The sequence below is a fragment of the Taudactylus pleione genome, unplaced genomic scaffold (assembly GCF_031769625.1).
Source record: "Taudactylus pleione unplaced genomic scaffold, aTauple2 ptg000352l, whole genome shotgun sequence".
In the NCBI taxonomy this organism is placed as follows: domain Eukaryota; kingdom Metazoa; phylum Chordata; class Amphibia; order Anura; family Myobatrachidae; genus Taudactylus; species Taudactylus pleione.
Genome location: NW_028284753.1, coordinates 11,640,800 through 11,663,566, shown reverse-complemented (window position 1 = coordinate 11,663,566; position 22,767 = coordinate 11,640,800). Strand labels below are relative to the sequence as shown.

Here is a 22,767-nt window from a genome sequence, read left to right as displayed (position 1 = left end):
CTTCGGTGAAGTAGGTTTTCTACCTTTAAATATCATCTGAACTACAGAATCAGAGTAGCCCTTTGCCTTCAGTATGGAGCCACAATGTTAAAGCTAGATGATGTAAAGTGTGGTGTAATACGAGTCTCTGAGCCAAGCTCCTCGAACGCACTCCTACACCCAGTGTTCCAGTGTCCCCTACAGGATGAAAGAGAAAATTAAAGTTGTAGAACTTTCTGAAAGTATGAACCGACCAGGTGGCCAATTTGTATAACTGCTCCACAAAGGCACTGTGTCACGCCAACTCAAGAGGTGCTCACCAATCTGGTGGAATGGGCCACCAGACAATCAGGGCCCCCTCTGAAACATACACTTGGCAGATGGTCACCGCGATCAATCTGGCTAACATCACTCCTTTGCAGATCATCAGTCTTACAGAAAGCAGCAGATCTATCCACTCCCGCATTGGAAAAATACGCAAAGGACTGAAACTTTGTACTTTCGTAAAGGACAGCTTCAACCAATGCTCCAAGCCATCCAGCAAGAATGATAGCAGAAGAGCTAGCTTGGACAGGGTTACGTAGGACCACTTCTTTTCACCATGAGATGTAAATATTCTGAACGCAGTGGTAATTTCGTGGAAGAGGGTGGTTTCCTGGTCTTAATCATAGACTAAATGTCCTGATCAGAGAAGCCCTTAGCTTGGAGAATCATGACTTTAACAGCCATATCATCAAAGCCAATGAGCCGAATCCTGAGTTAAGAAAAAAAAATAGGTCCTGAGTAAGGAGAGCTGGTGGAAATGAAATGGGAAGGTGGTTTCACTACAATGTTGAGCAGGTCGACGTATAATTAGAATTTTTTCCAGTGTGGGGCCACTGACTAATTTCCTCTGTTTTGGCCTTTCCAAGCACATGAGGGAGAATTAGAATAGGTGGGAAAAGATAGGTCAATTGGTATTTCCATGGACCATCAGAAAGAATCCCCATCCCAGGTAGCCTGGTCTTCAGGTTCTGAGTCTGTACCAACCTCACCCTTCTCCACCTCAGAGGAATCTAAACCCATGAAGAGCTCTAACGCTTGTGTGGTTGACGTGAAGAAGACTCCCCACGCAGCCTGTCCAGCGACAAGGCCATAGTCAGCTGCATGGAACTAACCCAGTAGTCAGTCCGTCTTATTGCCTGGTGCCTTCCACTAGCTGGGGCAGAGGGTCATCTAGCTGGGGCAGAGGGTCATCGACTTTTATGGTCTGAACTGCCAAGAGCAAGTTCTTCCATTTCAACTGCAACCTTACAAGATTGCAGCAGATCACAATGATAGATCATACACATTATATAGTGTGTAGGGCCGATCCGACGTTCCCGGCCTTAGTTCATTGAATATCCCATTGGATGTGCTGCACGTCCAATGGGAAGATTCAATGAATGACACGGTGTAGTAACATGAAGCATGTAACAATACATTGTGCTGTCATACGGTGGATTGTGCAAAGTGTACGGCACGCACAATGTATTGTTACATTACTCGCCGCTTCACTGGGTCGCACCAGAGCCTGGAGGAAAATTTCTTCTCAGACATGATGTAGAAATAAAATGTGACAACAATCCAAAGAACACAATCAACACGAAGTGAGAGTGGACTAACCAGTGATGGGTAAAAGGAAAAAAAAAAACGTTTTATTTCCTGTTGCAGGTGTCTGAAATCTACATCTTGGTAAAACAAATTTATATCAACCCTAATCAAGCCCACTCCATGTGCACAAAAAATAAAAACTGAGGTGCTTTGCACAATGGGATGGAAACAGAAGGTGGCAGTCCACAAATAAGTTTAGTTTGTAGATTGTGCTTACACTCCATGTTTATCCAATGCCCACCCAGTTTGGATGCAATAGAAATATGGTTATTTAAAAGATTTTACCTTGCGAATACTGTCTTCTCTTTACCTCTATAGGATTATGAATAATCTCTTATTTCTAGTTTAAATTAAAAGTGTACAGGAGTTAGCACATTTTTCTTTTAATTTTAAGGACTGTTAAAGACGCATTTTTCCTACCTCTTTCAATAGCGAACAGGTGAAACTAATACTAGTTTACTATTATAGAAGAATTCAGGGGTTTATTGGCTTAAGAAAGACTTTATAAAAAAAAAAGAAAAGTAAAGAGGGCATTCAGCTAAGAAGAGGTACACTATTCAATCTGGAGAACAAGGAGTCAGTATGTAAGTCACGTACAGAGGAGTCTTTGTTTTGTAGTGTCTTCTAACAAAACAAGCATTCACTAACTTCAGGGCTAGAGTAATATGGGATTAAATCTCTATCCCTCAGGTCTCTCCCCTCACAAACAGATTGGAATAGTGGCCTAGGAGAATAGAGTACCTCATGGTCTGGGATTTCAGAAGATAAGGTCCGGCCTAAAATGACTGCAGTCAAATATGTCCAGCAGCGAGCAGTGTTGGGTAGATTGTATCCCCCTGTAATAAAAAATGTAATGTCTAATTAGTGCTAGCTAGAGGCGGCAGGCTAAGGATTGTTTAACAAGGAAGCAGCAAGCAAAAGAAAACTAAAACAACCTAAAAATACATTCCAAAATATGCATTTGTTAATAATGTGCTTCCCGCAGGTATGTAAGTGCAAAAAAGCCTGTAAATTTAGTAATGCTATGCAACCGTTGTTATTAACATCTATCATTTTTAATACATACATAATTTATTCACCCATATAATCCATTGGCTAACTTGCAACAAAGCAATGTTTTTATATATATATATATATATATATATATATATATATATATATATATATATATATAAAACTAATATGGCCCAACACAGCTGTAATGTGTGTGCGCGTATGTATATATATATATATATATATATATATATATATATATATATATATATATATATATACACACACACACACATACACACACAAAATGGCCCGTAGGCCAAGAAGAAGATGCTACCTGAAAAACAACTGGCTACCATAATAAAAGCTACAATAAACAGCAACCTCTAAAAGTTCACTCCTTATTTTGATACGGAATAACCGCTGAGCTTTCCCTGACACGGTCACATTTGATGGACCATGTCAGCTGCTGGAAGGTAATTTCAACAGATAGTGTTGTCACCTCTGCTCATTTTGATCCACCTCCTGTTGCCCCGGACACAGTGAATGGTGATCCTAAAAGGATTGCCCATCCACGGCTACAGGGAGGCAATCTTCCTGCAGCCCAAGCTCAGGGAGCTTGGGCGCCTCTCCATGGCCAACTAGACTGATCAGCGATCCTAACAGGTTCCCCCAGCCACACCTCCCCTCACTGTCGCCCCCTCTTCCACACACGCCACAGTAGTGATGTGTGATCCTTAGTAATGCCCTCACCATGATGCAGACCTCTCTTCTTGCAGGACTGTGAAGTCCTACAAGAACTAGTTTTATACATTAAAAACAAAAGAAGAAAAAAAAAACAACTTTACCTTTTTCAAAAATGTCCCCAGAGTTGTAAAAAAAAATGTAAATAATCAAATTATGTAAATAGCGGATATTTAAACTGGATTCAGTATAATTTTAATAACAAATCTTCCTATTTTGTTAAAATAAATATTACTGAATCAGTTTTAAATAACTATTTACAAAATATGATAAAAATAAACAATTTTGGGGACATTTTTGGAAAAAATATTTGCCTTTTAAGTAGGGATGTGCAGGCTCGGATAGGTTCGAGTTTGCACGCCGAGTTCGGATTTTTCCCTCCAAAAAAACGGAACTCAGAAAGAGGCAAAACATCATCTTGCATGGACAATCATCATCATTCCTGGACTTTATCCAGGAATGATGATGTTTGTCCATGCAAGATGACGTTTTGCCTCTTTCTGAGTTCCGTTTTTTTGGAGGGAAAAATCCGAACTCGGCGTGCAAACTCAAACCTATCCGAGCCTGCACATCCCTACTTTTAAGTGGTTAAAAATCAGAGTTATGGTATCACATACCTTAGATAACTCTTTCTTCGAGGTCCATAGGGCCCCCAGGATTTACTTTGGGGATGTAGTTGGAGAGATCCATTGCACCAAACAGCTACAGCTTTAAAGCTCCCAGCATGCACTGGTCCTCCTCCCCATATACCCCGACTCCAGCCACAGGCATTCAGTTTGTAAACAAGCCTAACGGCAAGAGACGGAAAGTGGAGAAGGAAGTACAATGTACCCAAGAAACACTCTCAAAATACAAAGAGGGAATCAGTGATGCATAAAAAGCAGAGAACAGATCCCAAATGAGGCCAGGTGCATCAGGGTGGGTGCTCTGTGGGGAATCAGTATGATTTACCGCCGGACCCCTGCCCGGCGGTTGGAATACCGACAGCAGCATCCCGGCAGAGGAGGAAATCCCGTTCGTCAAAGGTAAGTATTCACTAACCTATTTCTAACCCCCTAACCCTCCCTTAGGGGTGCCTAACCCTAACCTCCCCCCAAGTGCCTAACCCTAATCCCTCCTCTAAGTGCCTAAACCTAACACCCCATTCCCTGCTGCCTAACCCTTAGTCCCACCAGGGGGTGCCTAACCCCTAGTCCCCCCCGAGGGTGCCTAACCCCAACACTCCCTCCCCCTAGCCTAACACTAACCCTCCCGGTGTGGTGCCTAACCCCAACACTCCCTCCCCCTAGCCTAACACTAACCCTCCCAGGGGGGGTGCCTAACCCTAAGTCCCCCTCGGGAGCCCTAAACCTATCCCTCCCCCCCCACCCCCGCGGCTGTCCGCGCACGGCGCCCGGCATCACTTTGAACGGGATGCCGGGCAAGGGTCTCCCGGCGAAGGTAAAATGACAGGCATCTACATTTATATGCCTGTCATTTAACCCTCACCGGGATAAAGCAGTCGGGAACCCGGCTGTCGGGATTAGGTCTGCCGGCTTCCCGACTGCATACCCTCTGTGGACCCTATGGACCTTGAAGAAAAAGTTATCTAACGCAGTGGTTCCCAAACTGTGCGCAGTGGCACCCTGGGGTGCCTCAGGTTTGTGGCCCAACACCAAATCAAATTATTTATGGTTAATGTAATGTAAATATGTGGACAAATAGAAGCGCAAACCTGTCACCCACCACATAACTGAGCCAAAAGGATGACATATAAGAACAATTTACTTTATTATATTTTTTTCTGAATTTCTCAATAACAAACATTTGGCTTAGGAGTGCCGTGAAAACAAAGCGGAGACTCTAGGGCGCCGTGATACAAAAAAGTTTGGGAACCACTGATCTAAGGTATGTTATACCATAACTCTGATTTTCTTCTTCAGGGTCCATAGGGTCCACAGAATCTACCTTGGGGACGTCGTAAAGCAGTACCCTTAAGGATGGGGACGCTCCTGAGCAGAGAAGAGAATCCACCGCCTAAAGGAAGTATCCTGGGAGGCAAAAGTATCAAATGCATTTGATAAAGGTATGGACGGAAGACCAAGTGGCTCCCTTGCACAGCCCACAACGGTCCGACAGACCGAGTAGAATGTGCTGTCACCTTGTTAGGAACAAGGAGATCAGCCTGTACATAGATTTGAGCAATAGTCGTACGCAGCTAGTGAGCCAAAGTCTGTTTGTTAGCTGGCCAGCCTCGTTTGTGAAACCCATATAACACAAAGACTGAATCTGATTTCCTGATGGAGCTGGTACAATCCACATAGATATGAAGAGCTCGAACCACAGCCAGGGAAGCTTCATCTGTAGACAGGTTTGAAGACTGAAAGCCGCCACTACAATTTCCTTATTTATATGGAAACGGGATACTACCTTCGGAAGGTAACCCGCCCTAGTACGAAGGACAGCTCTATTTTGATGAAAAATCAAATATGCGACATGACAGTGCTGCCAAGTCAGAAACACTACGAGCTGAGGAGAAAAAGTGTCTTCACTGTCAACCTTATCCAAGGGTTCAAAGGGGAGAGCTTGCAGCGCCCTGAGAACCAAGGATAAATCCTATGGTGCTAACGGAGGGACAAACGGAGGTTGCAGTCGGAGAACTCCCTGCAAAAATGTTCTTACATCTGCCAGGGCCACAGTTCTGCGCTGGAACAAAACTGACAAAGCAGAAACCTGAACCCCCAAGGTAGCCAGGCGCAGAACCAAGTCTAACCCAGCCTGCAGAAAAGCAAGTACTTGAAACCTTGAAAACCTTAGGCTCATAGTTTGTTTGGGAACACCAACGAAAATATGAATGCCAAATCCTGTGATAGATGCGGGCTGAAGCAGGCTGTCTTGCCCTCATCATCGTCTGGATCACAGAAGTAGAGAAACCTTTGGCCTTTAAGACGGATGCCTCAATAGCCACGCCGTCAAAGCCAGTCGAGGTAAATCCGGATATAGGCAGGGACCCTGCACTAGCAAATCCAGTCGTAGATGCAGTGGAAGTGGCCTGTCTATAGATAAACATGTCAGATCAGGGAACTAATGTCTCATGGGCCTGGCCGGAGCTATCAGTATTAACTGCGACCTTCCTGCTTGAACGTTGGGTATAGCCATAGCTGGCCTGGTAATAAGTGCAGATAATGAAAACACTGATTTTAAATAGTCATCAAGTTTTCTACCTGTAACCTCCTTCAAAGAGGATGCTGCAGTAATGGGCAACATAGAGCTCTTGATCAATTTAGTCACATGAGCATCTACTGATTGTGAACTTCTAATTTGCTACATTCATCCTGAGCAAATGGATATCGCAAAGTTAAATTCCTTGTAGTATAGAAATGATTATTTGGAGTAGACCATGCTTGAGACATAAGATTCGTCAGTTGCTCAGACTGAGGAAAATAATCTCTAGCCACCTTCTGACGCCTAAAGACCGTAGTCTTAGCTTTCGCGGGCACCGCCTCTTCCTCTATACTGAGGACAGATCTAACCGCTCTCACTAGAGATGGCACATCCACAGAGGATTGATGGTCTTCTTCAACTGAGTAAGACCAAGAACTGTGAGTAACAGAGTGTGATGAGGAGGTGGAGTCAGAATCCTGAGGCAATGTTTGAAGAGAACGTCTCTTATGCCCCTGCTTCTTTAATGCCACTGGTCTATTCGCTCTGTAACACCTGCTGAGGGGCTATAGACGGCAGCATACTCTGACTAAAGTGAGCAGAAGAATCAAACCAACAGGGATTCATAGGGGACATGTACATAGAAGGATGCAACTGGTGTGGGTATCCCACAGTAGGAGGCAATATCGTGGTAGGAGCATCCGACGCTGCGACCTTATCCACCATAAGCGACAAAACCTGTGACCAAGACGCAACCCAAGATGACTCTTGTGTAGGTGCAGGTGTACCAGATAGGGAAGGTAGCTGTTTACAACAGGCACTACACAATGCATCTTGCACAAAATCCTGTTCAGACAGGCCTGCAAAACAGGATTTATATGACTTAAGCACCTGAGGCTCACCCTTCTCACCTTTACCCTCAGACATGACAAATGTGTGATCGGTATAAGGTGTACAGTATAAATGCAGTGTGACCCACTTCACGTATGAAAAACCCCACACACCTTTTCAGAGGGATGAAGAGAAACACAGTGATGGACATAACTGACAGTTTGAAAACAAAAGACAGTGTATATATACAGCAGCTAGCATGAAAGTCACATACAATGCATAAATACAAACATTACTATTGCAAATTTGACTGAATCAACTGACCAGCCCCGTCGGGGTGTTGGCAGGATATAGAGCGCTATATACCAGACTCAGAGGAGAGGTATACAGGGAGACAGACTAGACCTCCGAGATAACCAGCCTGCAGCAGGACCCACAACTGCGAGCGTCTCACACACGTTGGTGGTCAGAAGTAGCAACCCAGAGATGGGAATCCGTAACCGAAAGTTGCGTCTAGGTGGGGGGAGGAGCGGCCGGGAGAGTGCTTATCTCCCCTCAGCTGTGATTTTGACAGCACGGAATGCTGGCCTCACAGTAGTAGACGCTAACTAGTACGTTCTAGTGTGTCTACTGCCCATCCCCGGCAACAGACGATACGGCCCTGGCCGCCTTAGTGAGTACACGTTACACGAGGCCTTCACCCGCAGCCGCCTCTGGTGCGTCTCCTACACCGGAGACCTGGACTCTGTCATGCACGATTCTCCTCACAAGGAATCGCTTACCTGCCATCTCCGTGAATCCGATCGCAGTCCAGACCCCAGCAACGCCGCTAGCTAAGCTTCGCTGAAATCCCCAGGGCATATAGCGGTAATGGCGTTTCGGCATCGGCGGAGGTAGATGGAATCGCAGTACCTGCGTCCTATTAGGCGCATAGTACCGCTCAACTCAGAAGTTCAAAAAACTAAGGTAAATCATAAAAGAAAAAGCCAGGAACTGCCTAGACAGTCCCATTATTAAACAGCTGCGACTGGATGCGCACCAAACAAGAAAACTTGATGCCTGTGGCTGGAGGCGGGGAACCAGTGAATGCCGGGAGCTTTAAAGCTGTAGCTGTTTGGTTCAATGGATCTCTCCAACTACATACCCCAAGGTAGATTCTGTGGACCCTGAAGAAGAAATACATTTTTCCTGCTCAAGTTCATATGCATAACAAACATAATAATAGTAATAAATAAATAAATATAATAAATCAAAGTCACATCCTGCACTCCATACCCTTCCTTCTATTCATCATATATAGTGATCACCAAACCATTTTTTGTAATTAGCTGCTGCTTTATACGCTGGGTAAAAAGGGGAATGAGCATATCAGAAAACCAAGCACAACCCCACATTTATAAGACTGCATACGTCACAGTGATGTTTCCTTTTCAAATATTTTAGTCTCTGTAATTCACATCATTACTGATATTGAACCTAGTACGGTGGAGAAAAAAAAAGTTGATATCTACACTATAACCATATTTTGACCATATAATTTTTTACTCATTATCCAAACAGGCAATTTACTAACACTGACAACGGGTGCTGAATCCCTTGGTTTCTGTCTGTATGACATGATCAAAGGATGAAGAAAACGGGAATCAGACACCAACTCTCAATGCAAATATATTTAATTATTAATGTTACAAGTCTACAAGAGACTCTTTTCAGATGTACTCATCAGAAAATGATGATCAATAAATGTGATCATGAAATTGTGCCCTGGTTAGGTTCTCTCTAATTTGATTTTTGTAACATCCTAAAAACCAAATCGTGGAATGGTTTACCATATGCATCCTTTAACAGAACCACCTATTCAGTTAATAAGTGTCTGTTAATGTTTTTGTTTTATAAGCCAAAGATATAACCCCTGCCTATGAAATCTCGAGTGTATTTAACATGTTCCTTTGCTACAGATGCTCACATACCAGACATCAACGCGTTTAATAGGTGGAATACACAGAGATGACATGGTGATGGGTATTGGATGCAATAACCCAACCCTAAAGATGAAAACCCTGAAGCAATGTGCATGTTGGATAAATTCCTCTAGGAAATAGTATAGGTGCTTAGTGTTCACTCTAGCTAGAGAGGGCATGTTCGTGCGCGACCGAGAAGGGGGCGTGGTTATCAAAAAGGAGGCGTGTCTATAAGACACGTCCCCTTTTCGTCACTCTTGGGGGCGTGCCCGGCACTTACGGACACGCCGGGCAGCCCCCAAGACCTGCAGACAGGGAGAATAGATGCCGGGCGCATGCGCCCGGCGTCTTTTCTCCGGCGGTGACCGGGTCACCGCACATTTCTTCACCCGCGGGACACTGCGACCCGCGGGTGAAGACGGTTCCCGCAGGCTGTTAGGGCAGGGCGCTTTTTGCCCTCCTTCTGGAGGGCAGGGCGCTTTTTGCCTTCCAGAAAGAGGGAAGGGCGCCGCGCCCCGCTATAACAGCCTAGCGGGAACGCTAGGTGCTATATTAGCATAATAAACTATATAGGTTATCATTAAAAAGGGAATTGGTATGTATTACAGCCAGACCCAAGCCCGGCGGATGAAATCACGACGCCGGAAGGCCGGCAGATGAAGATCCCGAGTAAGGTAAGTAAGTACCCTAACACTCCCCTCTCCCACCCTAACCCTCCCTTAGGGGTGCCTAACCCTAACCTCCCCCCAGGGGTGCCTAAACCTAACCCCCCTCCCCGCACCCTAAACCTCCCGGGGGGTCCCTAACCCTAACCTCCCCCCAGTGGTGCTTGACCCTAATCCCCCCTTCCACTAGCCTCACCCTAACCCTCCTGGGGTGATGCGTAACCCTTAGACCCCCCCGGGAGTCCCTAAACCTAACCCTCCCCCCCTGCGGCTATGCGCTCCCGACTTACCTACGTTCGGTATGCTGGGCGTCGGGGTAATGATAGGCGTCGGTATTTAGATGCCTATCATTAGTCCCATGCTGGGCTTTCACTGTCGGGAAGCCGGCGGTCGGCATTTCGACCGCCGGCTTCCTGACTACACCCCTTAAAAAGTACGAAATCAAGGATATTAGTATAGGATAAAAAGTCATGAAATATACTGTAGCATATGTAACATTAGTAGCAGTCAGTAAAAAACATGAAATAAGACAAACCCGGCTTAATGACTTAATGGAAAAGTATTCAATTTGCAGCGACAGCTGCAAGGTGTCAGTGATCTGACAGCTTGGCTGATAACTTGCAATCAGAAACATCATACTCCATATAGGGATGAAGAAAACGCGATGTTGGAGTTCTGTATTAAGCAGTGATGTGCGCAGTTGCATATCGCAACTTATTGAATACGGTCTATAAGGTCAGATGTTAGAGAGCATGTATGTAGAAAATGTATGTAGAAAATGTTTATTTATCTTTCTGAGGAGTTCTTCAGACTAAAAAGTTAACCTTCAACGCAGTGTCACTGCAAAAGGAAAGTCTGTATTTCCTGTCTCCAGGCTCAGTCAATATACATAGGTCATAGAGAGAATGGATTTATCCAGGTAACCTGTACACCGCTCCAGCTTTTATCTCCCAACTGGATGCTGGAGAATAAGAAAGAATAGAGTGCTGGGCAGAAAAGTGAATGGTTCCTATACTGTATATTAATTGTTGCCCTGATGATCCATCTGAACTTACTGCTGTCACATGAGCATCTTTAGTGTAATTAGTACCTATGCTGATTGACAGCGTTGCTTTTTTGATGGATGTTCTCTGTAATACAGCTGGGCAGCTACAGCTCAGTGACATCGATGCAGAGGAAGAGAGCTCTGCCTATAATGACAATCGCAACAGAAGGAAAGCTCTGACAGACTGGACCCAGACAGATTGAAATTCCTACCGATACCCAGATTTGTACTGAATAAATGTACATCTACAGAGATGGTGACCCTAACTGCAGAACATGCATAAACCTTTCATAAGACATTCCTCCCAGAGAAAGGCCAACAGTGGCTGCATTGCCTTACAGTATTGAGCCCGGGAACCCTTTTAGGTGTAATTCCAAGAAACAGGAAAGCCAGACAAATGTAAAATCTGGATATCAAGATCAATATGAACAATATGTTCCTAATATGAAATATCAAACATAACTAATATTAGAACAACTTACAAGTACAAATCATTCTCTGTAGTAAAATTCATACAACAAAGCACATCCTGCACGGGATTCAAACATGTGCCATAGTCAAACATTTGGTATTGTGTTGGTTCTGTTAAGCTGTGTACACACCTATAGATATACCTGTCCAATTGGTGTGGTGGGATGGAAAAAGAGTTATAGCAGACTTACCATTGATAACCCTTTTTCTTCAAGGTCCACAGGGATACCATGGGGTAATGTGGTTGGAGAGATCCAAGCGCTAAACAGTTAAAGCTTTCAGCTCCCAGGATGCCTCGGGTCCTCCTCCATATATACCGCGCCCACACCACAGACCTTCAGTTTTGTAAACAAGCCTCAAGGCAGGAGAAGGAAGAACAATCATACACCAGAAGCACTCTCACACAAGATGAGGGAATCCGTGACCGAAATAAAAAATACCCAAATGCAGCCAGGTGCGTCAGGGTGGGTGCCATGTGGACCTTGAAGAAAGAGTTATCAATGGTAATTCTACCATAACTCTTATTTTCTTCTTCAGGATCCATAGGGATCCACAGGGATGCCATGGGGATGTCCTAAATCAGTTCACCTAAGGGTGGGGGACGCTCCTGAGCAGAAAGGAGAACTCGTCGCCCAAAGGAAGCATCCTGAGTGCTAAATATATCAAAGGCATTTGAATCTAAGAAAAGTGTGGACAGAAGACCACGTGGCTTCCTTCCACAATTGTTCAGCAGAGGCACCACGACTAAATACCCACGATGGCCCTACAGACCTAATAGAATGTGCTGTCACCATGTTTGGGACAGGAAGATCAGCCTGTGTGTACACCTGAGAGATAGTCAAACGTAACCATCGAGACAAGGTCTGCTTTGTTAGTTGGCCATTCTCGTTTGTAAAAACCATATAATACAAAAAGAGCATCTGATTTAAGATTTTGTACGCTCCACATAGAAACAAAGAGCACGAACTACATCCAGGGAGGCTTCACCTACCGAGAGGTCTGGAGCCTGAAAAGCTGGAACTACAATTTCTTCATTTACATGGAAACGGGACACTACTTTAAGAAGGTAACCCCCCCTTGTACGAAGAACAGCTCTACCCTGGTGAAAAATCAAAAATGGCGAGTGACAAGAAAGCGCTGTCAAATCAAAGACCTTGCGTGCAGAAGAGATAGCGAGGAAAAACAGTGTCTTCGCTGTCAACCACTTCAAATCTACTCCAGAGGTTCAAATGGAGGAGCTTGTAGGCCCTTAAGGACCAAAGACAGATCCCACGGTGCTACCGGTAGGGCAAAAGGAGGCTGAACTCGCAGAACTCCCTGAAAAAAAAATTATGACATCTGGTAATGAAGCAATCTTTCTCTGGAACCAGACTGACATTGCAGAAACCTGCATTTTCAAAGTGGCCAGGCTGAGGTCAAGGTCTAACAAAGCCTGGAGAAAAGCCAGTACTGGGGAACCCTAAACACTTTAGGGTCATACTTTCTGTGGGAACACCATTGACTAAAATAATGCCAAACCCTGCAATAGATGCAGGCAGAGGCAGGCTTCCATGCTCTAAGCATCGTTTGAATCACATAGCAGGAGAAACCTTTGCCTCTTAAGATGGAAGATTCAAGAGCCACGCCGTCAAAGCCAGACGAGGTAAATCCGGATGCAGGCAGGGACCCTGCATTAACAGATCCTGCCATTGAGGAAGTGGATATGGACTGTCTATGGATAGATTCTGTATGTCGGTGAACCAATGACGTCTGGGCCAAGCCGGAGCCACTAGTATTACTGTTCCGCCTTCCCACTTGAAATTCCTGAGAACTCTTGGTAGGAAGGATATTGCAGGAAAGAGATACCCCAGCTTGAAGTCCCATCTTACTGTCTGTGCATCCACGAATGCTGCTGATGGGTCTCTGGACCTGGACTCGTACCTGGGGGACCTTGTGGTTGTGACGTGATGCCATGAGGTCCATGTCTGGTAGACCCAATTTGTTAACCAAGAACTGAAACACTCCCGGATGAAGAGACCACTCTCCTACATGTATGTCCTGAGGACTTTGGAAGTCTGCTTCCCATTTGAGGACTCCCGGTATGAATATTGTGGAGATAGCCAGAAAATGACGTTCTGCCCAAATCGGAACCTTTGTCACTTCCTTCATGGATGCATGACTCTGCGCGTCATGATTGAGATAGGCCACTATAGTTGCCTTGTCGGACTGGATCTGGACCGGCTTGCCTTGGAGCAGGTCCTGTCCCATGATAAGTGCTTTGTATACTGCTCGCAGTTCTAGAATGTTTATTGGCAGATGACTTTCCTGATTTGTCCATCTTCCCTGAAAGGTGTGATGACCTGTCATTGCCCCCCCCATCCGCAAAGACTGGCATCCACAGTGAGAAGCACCTAATTTGGAATCCAGAATGGGCACCCATTGTCCAGATGATCCTTTTTCAGACACCACAGGAGGGAGAGACAAACCTCTGGAGTGAGAAGGATCATCTGGAACCTTACTAGCTGATACTGTCCATTCCACCTGGAGAGAATCAATATTTGCAGAGGCCTGGAATGAAACTGAGCTTACCCCACCATGTCGAAGGTGGATACCACTGATCCCAGGATCTGCATCGCTGATAGAATACCATTCGCTTGCGTTGCAGTTTGCGCACTCGCAATGGGCCGCAATCTTGTCCTTTATTAGAAACACCTTTTTGTACCTGAGAATCCAGAAGTGCTCCCAGATGTATCATCTGCTGTGTTGGAGAAGAGAGGATTTCTTCCAATTGATGATCCAGCCGTGCTTTTGTAGGCAGGCTATGGTCAATTGAAGATGGTGTTGTAAAACAACTGGAGTTTGTGCCAATATCAGAAGATCGTCCAGATATGGTAGTATTCTGCTTCCCTGATGCCTGAGATAGGCCGTCATGACTGCCATTATCTTGGTAAATACCTGGGGGGCCGTTGATAGGCCAAAGGCAGTGCCTGAAATTGGTAATGTTGTTGTAGGACAGCAAACTATAGAAATTGTTGGTGGGATGGCATAATAGGAACATGCAGATACGCATCCTGAATGTCCAGGGCAACCAAAAAAAACCCAGGCTCCATTGCCAAAATAATTGACCGGAGAGTTTCCATATGGAACCTGGGTACATGGATAAACCTGTTGAGGATTTTTAGATTTAGAATAGGGCGATGAGACCCATTTGGTTTCTGAACCAATAATAGATTGGAATAGCAGCCTCTTCCTTGTTGCAACACAGGCATCGGGATTATTACCCCTGCTTGCAGCAGGAAGTGAATGGCCTCCTGAAGGTCCAAGACCTTGACGCAACCGGATAGAGGATCTGTGCAAAAAAACTTCTGGGGAGGATGCCTCCGGAAAGTGATGGCATACCCCTGAGAGACTACTTTTTGGACCCAGGCATCTGTTGTTGTTTGATGCCAGTAATCTGCAAACTGAAGAAGTCTGCCTCCCACCCTGGGATCTCCCAGGAGGCGGCCTGCCACATCAGGCCAAGGGTTTGTCGTCCAGCTTAAAAGCTGGACGTCTCGCTGGCCCAGACCTCTTAGTTTGTTGTCTGAATGTCCTGCGAAAACTAGACGGCTTGGAGAAAGATTGTTCCTTTGCTTGTCTTGGAGGACGAAAAGGACCCCAAAAAAAACTGCCTAGATTTTATTGTACTAATAGGTGGCACGCCTGCAGACTTTGAAGCGCTAGAGTAGCTATTATCTTATCTAACTCTGCTCCAAAAAGTATATTTCCATAGAAAGGTAAGGTTTCCAGAGCCTTCTTTGATCCTGTATCAGCTTTCCAGGATCTTAACCAAAAGACCCTGCACACCACTGCTAAAACAGTTAATGCTTTAGAAGTTAAAATTCCAGCATCTACTGCAGCTCCTCCCAAATAGTAGGCCGCTTACCGTATGTGGGAGATATACATCATCTGTTCTCTGGTAGCATCTGGTAGAGAGTCTTCCAATGCCCCGTCCATTCTTCAACAGCTTTGGCTACCCAGGCTGAAAATATTGCCTTAAGACAGGTTTCAATTTCCCTATCTGTAGAATCCTTAAGAGAAGATGCTGACAGAAGAGGCAACGTAGCATTTCTGACTAAGGAGCTCATTCAGACCCGCTTGCCAGATGCGTTCGCTCACATGATGCGTATGTAAATTTGGGAAGACAGGCGATCGCACAGCAAGGCATTAGCACACCCACTATGTCTTGGCGTGCGACCGCTCTGTGTATGCAGACACTCACCAGCCTGTCTTAAGCGACCCACTTGCGCACGCCATCTCCAAGAAGTGTATGCAACCACTGGTACATCGGGTACCATCGGATGCGATCGCAGTGCTTGTGGTTGACCATACCCTACCGCAAGCACTTCAGTGTAAAAACCAGCCAGGTGACGTGTACTATGATGCCGTCTCTAAATTATGCACGCCTCTGAAATGGCGTTGAGACACTCAGGCACGCCTGTGTTCGCACCTCCACTCCCCCATTTTTAATGGCCAGCCCCTGTCACCATCCACAAACGGCTTCTGCTGTCACTGATCTCTTGCACTGGTTCGCGCACGCACACTGCGATACGTACACATGCGCAGATTGCTATCTGCGTGTGAACGCTTGCTAGCGAGCGGGTCTGAATCAGGTCCTAAGTGCATCACGTGAGCGTCCCCAGTAAGAGGTACCTCCCACTTAGTACATTCAGAAGCTGGGAAAGGATACAATGATGTTAATCTTTTATTCACATAAAACCGTTTAACCGGGTTACCCCATGCCTCGTCCATAAGCTCAGGGAGCTGCTCGGATTTAGGAAACTCCATTTTGGCCACCTTCTGGTGTTTAAACACTGGAGCCTTCTTACTAGGGGCTTAGGCGCCTTAGTAACTACTGGTCTGCTTGCAACAGCTGACTGAGCCATACTCTGACTTGAGTGGTCATAAGCATCCATCCAGGAAGGATGTATAGAAGTTGCAAACATAGCATGCTGTGGATACCCCATACAAGGAGTCAGTATGGAAGTAGCCATATGATCCACAAACTGCTTCATAACCTGATACAAGGAGGACCCTAAGATGGCTCTTGTACAGGGACTGGTATACTGGACTGGTGAGGTGGTTCTTTATAAAGGATGGTTTGTGTGCTGTCTGTTATAAAGTCCTGAGAGGACAAGCCTGCCAAACAGGATTTACATGAAACCAACACAGGGGCCTCCCCCTCTTTACTTTTTGACATAATTATAAAAGTAACAATGAAATGTAATGTGACAACCTTCACAAATAACAAATAAATGTGAAGTGTAAAGAAAAACCTCACACACCTGCAACAGAGGGATGAGGAGAAAAACAGTGATAGTTATAACTGATAGTCAGAAATTAAATGCAGCATTAACACAGCAGCTAGCAAACAGTCAAATACAATGCATTTGCAAATTTAGTTGCACTGGGCTCTGAATCAACTACTCAAAACATAATGCTTGGTAGGATATAGAGCACTGTATACCTGGCCCATGGGAGAAGTATACAGGGAGACTTGTGAAAAACCTCCTGAGACCAACCGCTACAGCAGCGCACCGATAGTGGACTGTGGGGCTGATTCAGACCCGCTCGCGAGTGCTGAGCGCTCGCAAGCGGGTCGATGTTGGGCCAGTGCGCATGCACACGACGGACCCGGCTCCGTCGTGCACATGCGCGAGATCCGGATAGCGACGGGCAAGCCGTCGCTATGGGTCTCGCTACAAAGGGGGCGTGCTGTCGATGGTGAGTGACAGCACGCCCACCAGAGGCGTGGCTGGCCAGACGGAGGCATTCCCATTGGAATGCCTACCGTCTGGGGGCGGCCCCACTGACATCACAAGTGATGTCAGTGGGAGTATTTTTGGCTCTGATAGAGCCAAAAGCACTCCAGGGCTTGCAGCAGACGAGATCCTACCACAAGGGTCTCGTCGCAAGCTGATGGTCGCGATGGTCTTGACCATCGCGACCAACTTTTTGGCCGCTCGCTATAGCTGTGGGTGGTCATCAGGAAGGACGCTCTGTCAGAGCGTCCGGCTCTGAATCAGGGCCTGTGTCTCATATACACGAGGCAGGTAGGAGAAGAGACCCAGATGCATGAAAACCTTTGAAGGGACTGAGTTTGGGTCGGGGAAGGAGCTGCAGGGAAGGTAGACGGAGTCACAGTACATGCGTCTTAATTCAGACGCTCAGTACTGCCAACCCCAAAAAATAGAAAATAAAATAAAACCAAACATATAATAAAAGCTTGGGAGTGCCTGAGCAGTCCCGTTACAAAGGTGCGTCTGAATCCTGCCGCACCAAACGAACAACTGGAAGCCTGTGGCTAGTGGCGGGGTATATTGGAGGATGACCCGAGGCATCCAGGGAGCTGAAAGCTTTAACTGTTTGGTGCCTGGATCTCTCCAACCACATTACCCTATGGTATCCCTGTTGATCCCTATAGACCCTGAAGAAGAAACAGAGACTTTTGTATTTGAAGTAGTAACAATTACTTCGCAGAGGACAGGCGAGGCCTGAACTTCAACAACATATCACTTGCACTAAGGCTAGCTGGTTTGCCACTTAGCATGGGATCACTATTAGAGGTGCATCCAACATTCTAGAAGTGCACGAGAGACATTACTTAATGCACTTCCTAGGTGGCATTGCAGAAACTAAATGTTATTGTCCTCCCGGGATGTAGTCGGCATCCTGGCGTGCGGGATGCCGACGGTCTTAATATCAGCGTCGAAATCCCAACAGGACGGGATCTCGGCACCAGTATCCCGACTGTCAGCATCAAAAAGGTAAGTATCTGGGTGCAGGGGGAGGGTAGCGTTAGCTAGCAGGGCTAGGGTTAGGCACTAGAGGAAGGGTTAGGCACCGGGGAGGGAGGGTTAGGATTAGGGTATGGCTAGGGAGAGGTTAGGTTTAGGCACCAGGGGGGGGGGGGGGGAGGGTTATGGTTAGGGTAGGGGTAAGGGTTAGAAATATACTCACCATTGACTGCTATGGGTGTTGGGATGCCGCTGTCTGTATTCTGACTAGCGGAATCCCGACAGCCGGGATACCATACCCAACCCGTTTTCCCAATCCCCACAAAGAACTCATTCTACATGATCTTTTTTGCAGGAATACCCATACAAGGTGTTTCTCCTGGCTCTACCCCCACTCCTTTGGTAAAAAGAGAAAAATAACATTTTCCAGTTTCTTCCAAATGTATATTCCCGTATTTAGTGCAGTCCTAGATATTTCCCCAAAATGTATGACTAGATCTGTCAGCTTTAAGTAAATTGTGCCATTCAATCAAGGGAGACTGCATGACACATTATCGGCCTATACAGAATCAAGTGAGACTGGATTCCCATGGGAGGTGCCCTTAGGTATATGCAGTGCGTAACGCAGTCACATTAGCAGATAAGTACCAAGTGGGCTGGTTCATCACAACTTGCCATAAAAAATAAATTACATTTTAGGCTGACTATGAACAAGGCCCATTATGTAATATACTTATTTTTCCCATTAAATTTGGGGGAAATATCTGGAACTGCACTAAGTTGAAGAAGATAAATATGGGAAGAAAATGGAGTAGTGTATTTTAGCCTCTTTACCATTTTTCTTATAGTAAGCTCCTAAAAAGGAACAAGGAACTTCTATCCGTGTGATACCAAAGCCAGCCCTACTTGTCAGACAAAGCTAACTCTGCGACAACTACACATAGCAGTAAAAGACTATGGATGAAAAATGGGGAGTGCAGACAGACTGATTAATAAAGTATAGATATGGAGCAACAAGATAAGGTTCTCACCTCCGCCCAGGATCAGGGTAGGTAGCTGCCATTGTAAAACATATTTCAGGCACTTTCCAATGCCCACTGGGGTCATATTAAAAGAACACATGGGGTCTCCCGCGATCGTATCAGCCCCCAGCTGCAGGACAACTGATTCAGGGTTAAATGCAGTAAATACCTCCTTCAGCACACTGCAAGAAACAGCTTTAGCTAAAACTAGCCACATATATTCATAGACAAAGAAGAATACTTGACAGAACTTTCAATTTACAATGTTCCAATGGCTCAATTATATAGCAGGGTGTGACAATGTATTGGCACTGTCCATGTTCTTGTCACTTATCATAATGCTTGAAGTATTACTGCAGAGTTTCGTCTAACGCTTGATGTATTTATCCACACGTTTCATCTACAATTCTATGTGACTGAACATCGGTAAAGGCAGTGTTTCAGTAACTGACTGATACAAAATCATGCAGAATTCCCCATGCTTGGTGTACTAATTTATAAAGCGTTTTATGGGATTTATTGTATGATATGACAGACTGTGTCAAGATGTCTTAGCATGAGACATGCTTTACCCTTCACAGACTTGGTAATATTTGTCATCCGTGATTCCATCTTGTAGGGGAACATTAACACTGTAGTAGCGTCCCTTGCCTAGGCCAATATCATTTACATCACCGGTCCCTAAAAAAAAAAAAAAGGGAAAACAGATCATGAATATATATGTACAACTCACTTTTATAGGATAAAATGTATAAGAATTAAATCAATAACATAATATAAAATGAAGAGTTATGGTAGACCTTTGTTAACTCTATTTCTTCAAAGTCCATAGGATCCACAGGGATACCATGGGGGTGTGTGTGGTTGCAGTGATCCAGGCACCAAATAGTTAAAGCTTTAGCTGCCAGGATGCCCCGGGCCTCCTCCACATACACCCCACCCCCAGCCATAGGCAGACAGTTTTGTAGGATGGCCAGCCTCGCTTGTGAAAGCCGTACAACACAAAGAGAGAATCTGATATACTAAAGGAAGTAGTACGATACACGTAGATCCGAAGAGCACTAAACACATCCAAGGAAGCTTCACCTGCAGAAAGATCTTAGGACTGGAAGGCCGGAACCACAATATTTTCATTCAAATGGAACCGGGATACCAGACCCTAAAAACCGTAGGTCATAGCCTCTGGGAGAGTACCATTGAAAGTAAGAGTGCCAAACTCTGTAATAGATGCGAGCTGAGGAAGGCTTACGTGCCCTGAGCATCGTCTGGACCACAGAGCGAGAGAAACTCTTGGCTCTAAATAGGGATGACTCAAGAGCCACGCCGTCAAAGACAGATGAGGTAGGTCCGGGTGCAGGCAAAGAGCCTGTGCTAGTAGATCCTGCCATAGAGGAAGTGGAACACGACTGTCTATGGAGAGGTCGGTGAGTCAATGCCGCCTGGGCCAGGCTGGGGCTATTAGTATCACCGTGCCGCCTTCTTGCTTGAACTTTCGGAGAACACTCGGGATGAGGGAGATCAGAGGAGAGAATTATGCAAAATTGAAGTCCCACCTCACTGCCAGAGCATCCACGAAGGCGGCTGAGGGGTCTCTGGCCCTGGACCCGTACCTGGGGACCTTGTGGTTGTGTCGTGAGGCCATGAGGTCTACGTCTGGTAGGCCCCATTTGTCCACCAGGAATGGAAATACATCTGAAAAACATCTGAAATACAGCCCACTCTCAGGCATGCATGTCCTGATGACTTGGGAAGTCCACTTTTCAGTTGAGGACCCCGGGGATGAACACTGCCGAGATTGCCAGGAGATGACATTCGGCCCAGACCAGAATGTTTGCCACTTCCTGCATGACTGCCCGACTTCGCGTGCCTCCCTGATGGTTGTTGTTGACTCCTGCAGTAGCGTTGTCGGGCTGGATTTGGACCGGCCTGCCTCGGAGAAGGTCTTGCACCCGAGTGTGTGCTCTGTACACTGTTCAAAGCTCCAGAATGTTTATGGGCAGGTAACTTTCCTGGGTTGTTCACCGTCCCTGAAAGGTATGATGACCGGTCACCGCGCCCCCTCCGCGAAGGCTGGCATCTGTAATGAGAGGCTCCCAATCTGGAATCCAGATGGGACCATCTGCAGCCACCATGAGAGGGAAAGCCGAACCTCCGGAGAGAGGAGGATCGTCTGGGACTGGATCAGATGATACTGCCTGTTCCACCGGGAGAGAAGGGGCCTGGAGTGGAACTGGGCGTATTCCACCATACCGAAGGTGGATACCATTGACCCCGGGACCTGCATTGCTGAGTGAATGGATACCCTCCAACTGTGGAGCAAGCTGCGCACACGCAAGTGTGGTGTCAAAATCTTGTCTGCTGGCAGAAAGATCCTCTGTATTCGAGAATCCAGGAGTGCCCCGAGATGTACCATCCGGTGTGTCGGAGGGAGGACTTCTTCCATTAGATGATCCAGCCGTGTGTTTGCAGGCAGTTCACGGTCAGCTGGAGATGGTGTTGTAACACAACCGGTGAGTGAGCCAAGATTAAGAGGTCGTCTAGGTATGGCAGGATTCCGACTCCCTGGCATCTGAGGAGGGCCGTCATAACTGCCATTATTTTGATAAAGACCCGATGGGCTGTAGACAGACCAAAGGGCAGCGCCCACAACTGGTAATCTTACTGCAGAACAGCAAACTGTAGGAACCTTTGGTGGGTTGGAGTAATGGGCACATGCAGGTATGCATCCTGAATGTCCAAGGAAACAACAAAATCCCCAGTCTCCAATGCCAGGACAATTGATCGTAGAGTTTCTATGTGGAACTTCAGCACTCAGATAAATTTGTTGAGGGGTTTGAAATTCAGAATAAGCCGGAGACCCATTCGGCTTCTGAATCAAAAAGAGAGTGGAATAAAATCCAGTTCCTCTCTGAGCCGAAGGAACTGGTATTATCACACCTGAACTCAGCAGGGGGTGAATGGCGTCCTGTAGGGCCAAGGCCTTGACAGGGTTTGATGGAGGACCTGTACAAAAAAATTGCTGGGGAGGACGCCTGAGGAAGGTGAGAGCGTACCCCTGAAAGACCACTTCTCGGACCCAGGTGTCTGTTGTTGGTTGACACCATGAGTCAGCAAATCAAAGTTGTCGGACCCTCACCCTGGGATCCCCCGGGAAGCAGCCCGCCCCATCAGGTCTCGTCCAACTTGGAAGCTGGACGTCTGGCCGACCAAGACTGCTTGGCTCGCGGCTTGGTGGTGTTGTATGCACTAGACTGCCTGGGAAAGGACTGTCCTCTTGCCTTACCCTGGGGGTGAAAGGACAGAGAAGGCCCCTAAGCCTAGTTAACTCTTTTTCTTTGAGGTTCATAGGGTCCACAGGGATACCATGGGGTATGTAGTTGGAGTAATCCATTGCACCAAACAGCTACTGCTTTCAAGCTCCCAGCATGCACAGGACCTCCACCCTATATACCCCACCCCCAACCACAGGCATTCAGTTTGTAAACAAGCCTAACAGCAAGAGACGGAAAGTGGAGAAGGAAGTACAAT

The 22,767-nt window shown here is 46.2% G+C and overlaps 1 protein-coding gene across 3 annotated transcripts in view; it reads right to left on the bottom strand.

The window, feature by feature from the left end:
- HDAC8 (histone deacetylase 8) overlaps nt 1–22,767 on the bottom strand; it is an 80,790-nt gene that overhangs the window by 13,706 nt on the left and 44,317 nt on the right. For all 3 annotated transcript variants that reach the window (XM_088444272.1, XM_088444274.1, XM_088444273.1), the window contains exons 7-9: nt 19,812–19,920; nt 19,249–19,421; nt 2,353–2,447 (exon numbers count right to left, since the gene is read on the bottom strand). In XM_088444272.1, coding sequence (XP_088300398.1) covers nt 2,353–2,447; nt 19,249–19,421; nt 19,812–19,920 — 377 coding nt within the window. The remainder of the gene's footprint in view (nt 1–2,352; nt 2,448–19,248; nt 19,422–19,811; nt 19,921–22,767) is intronic.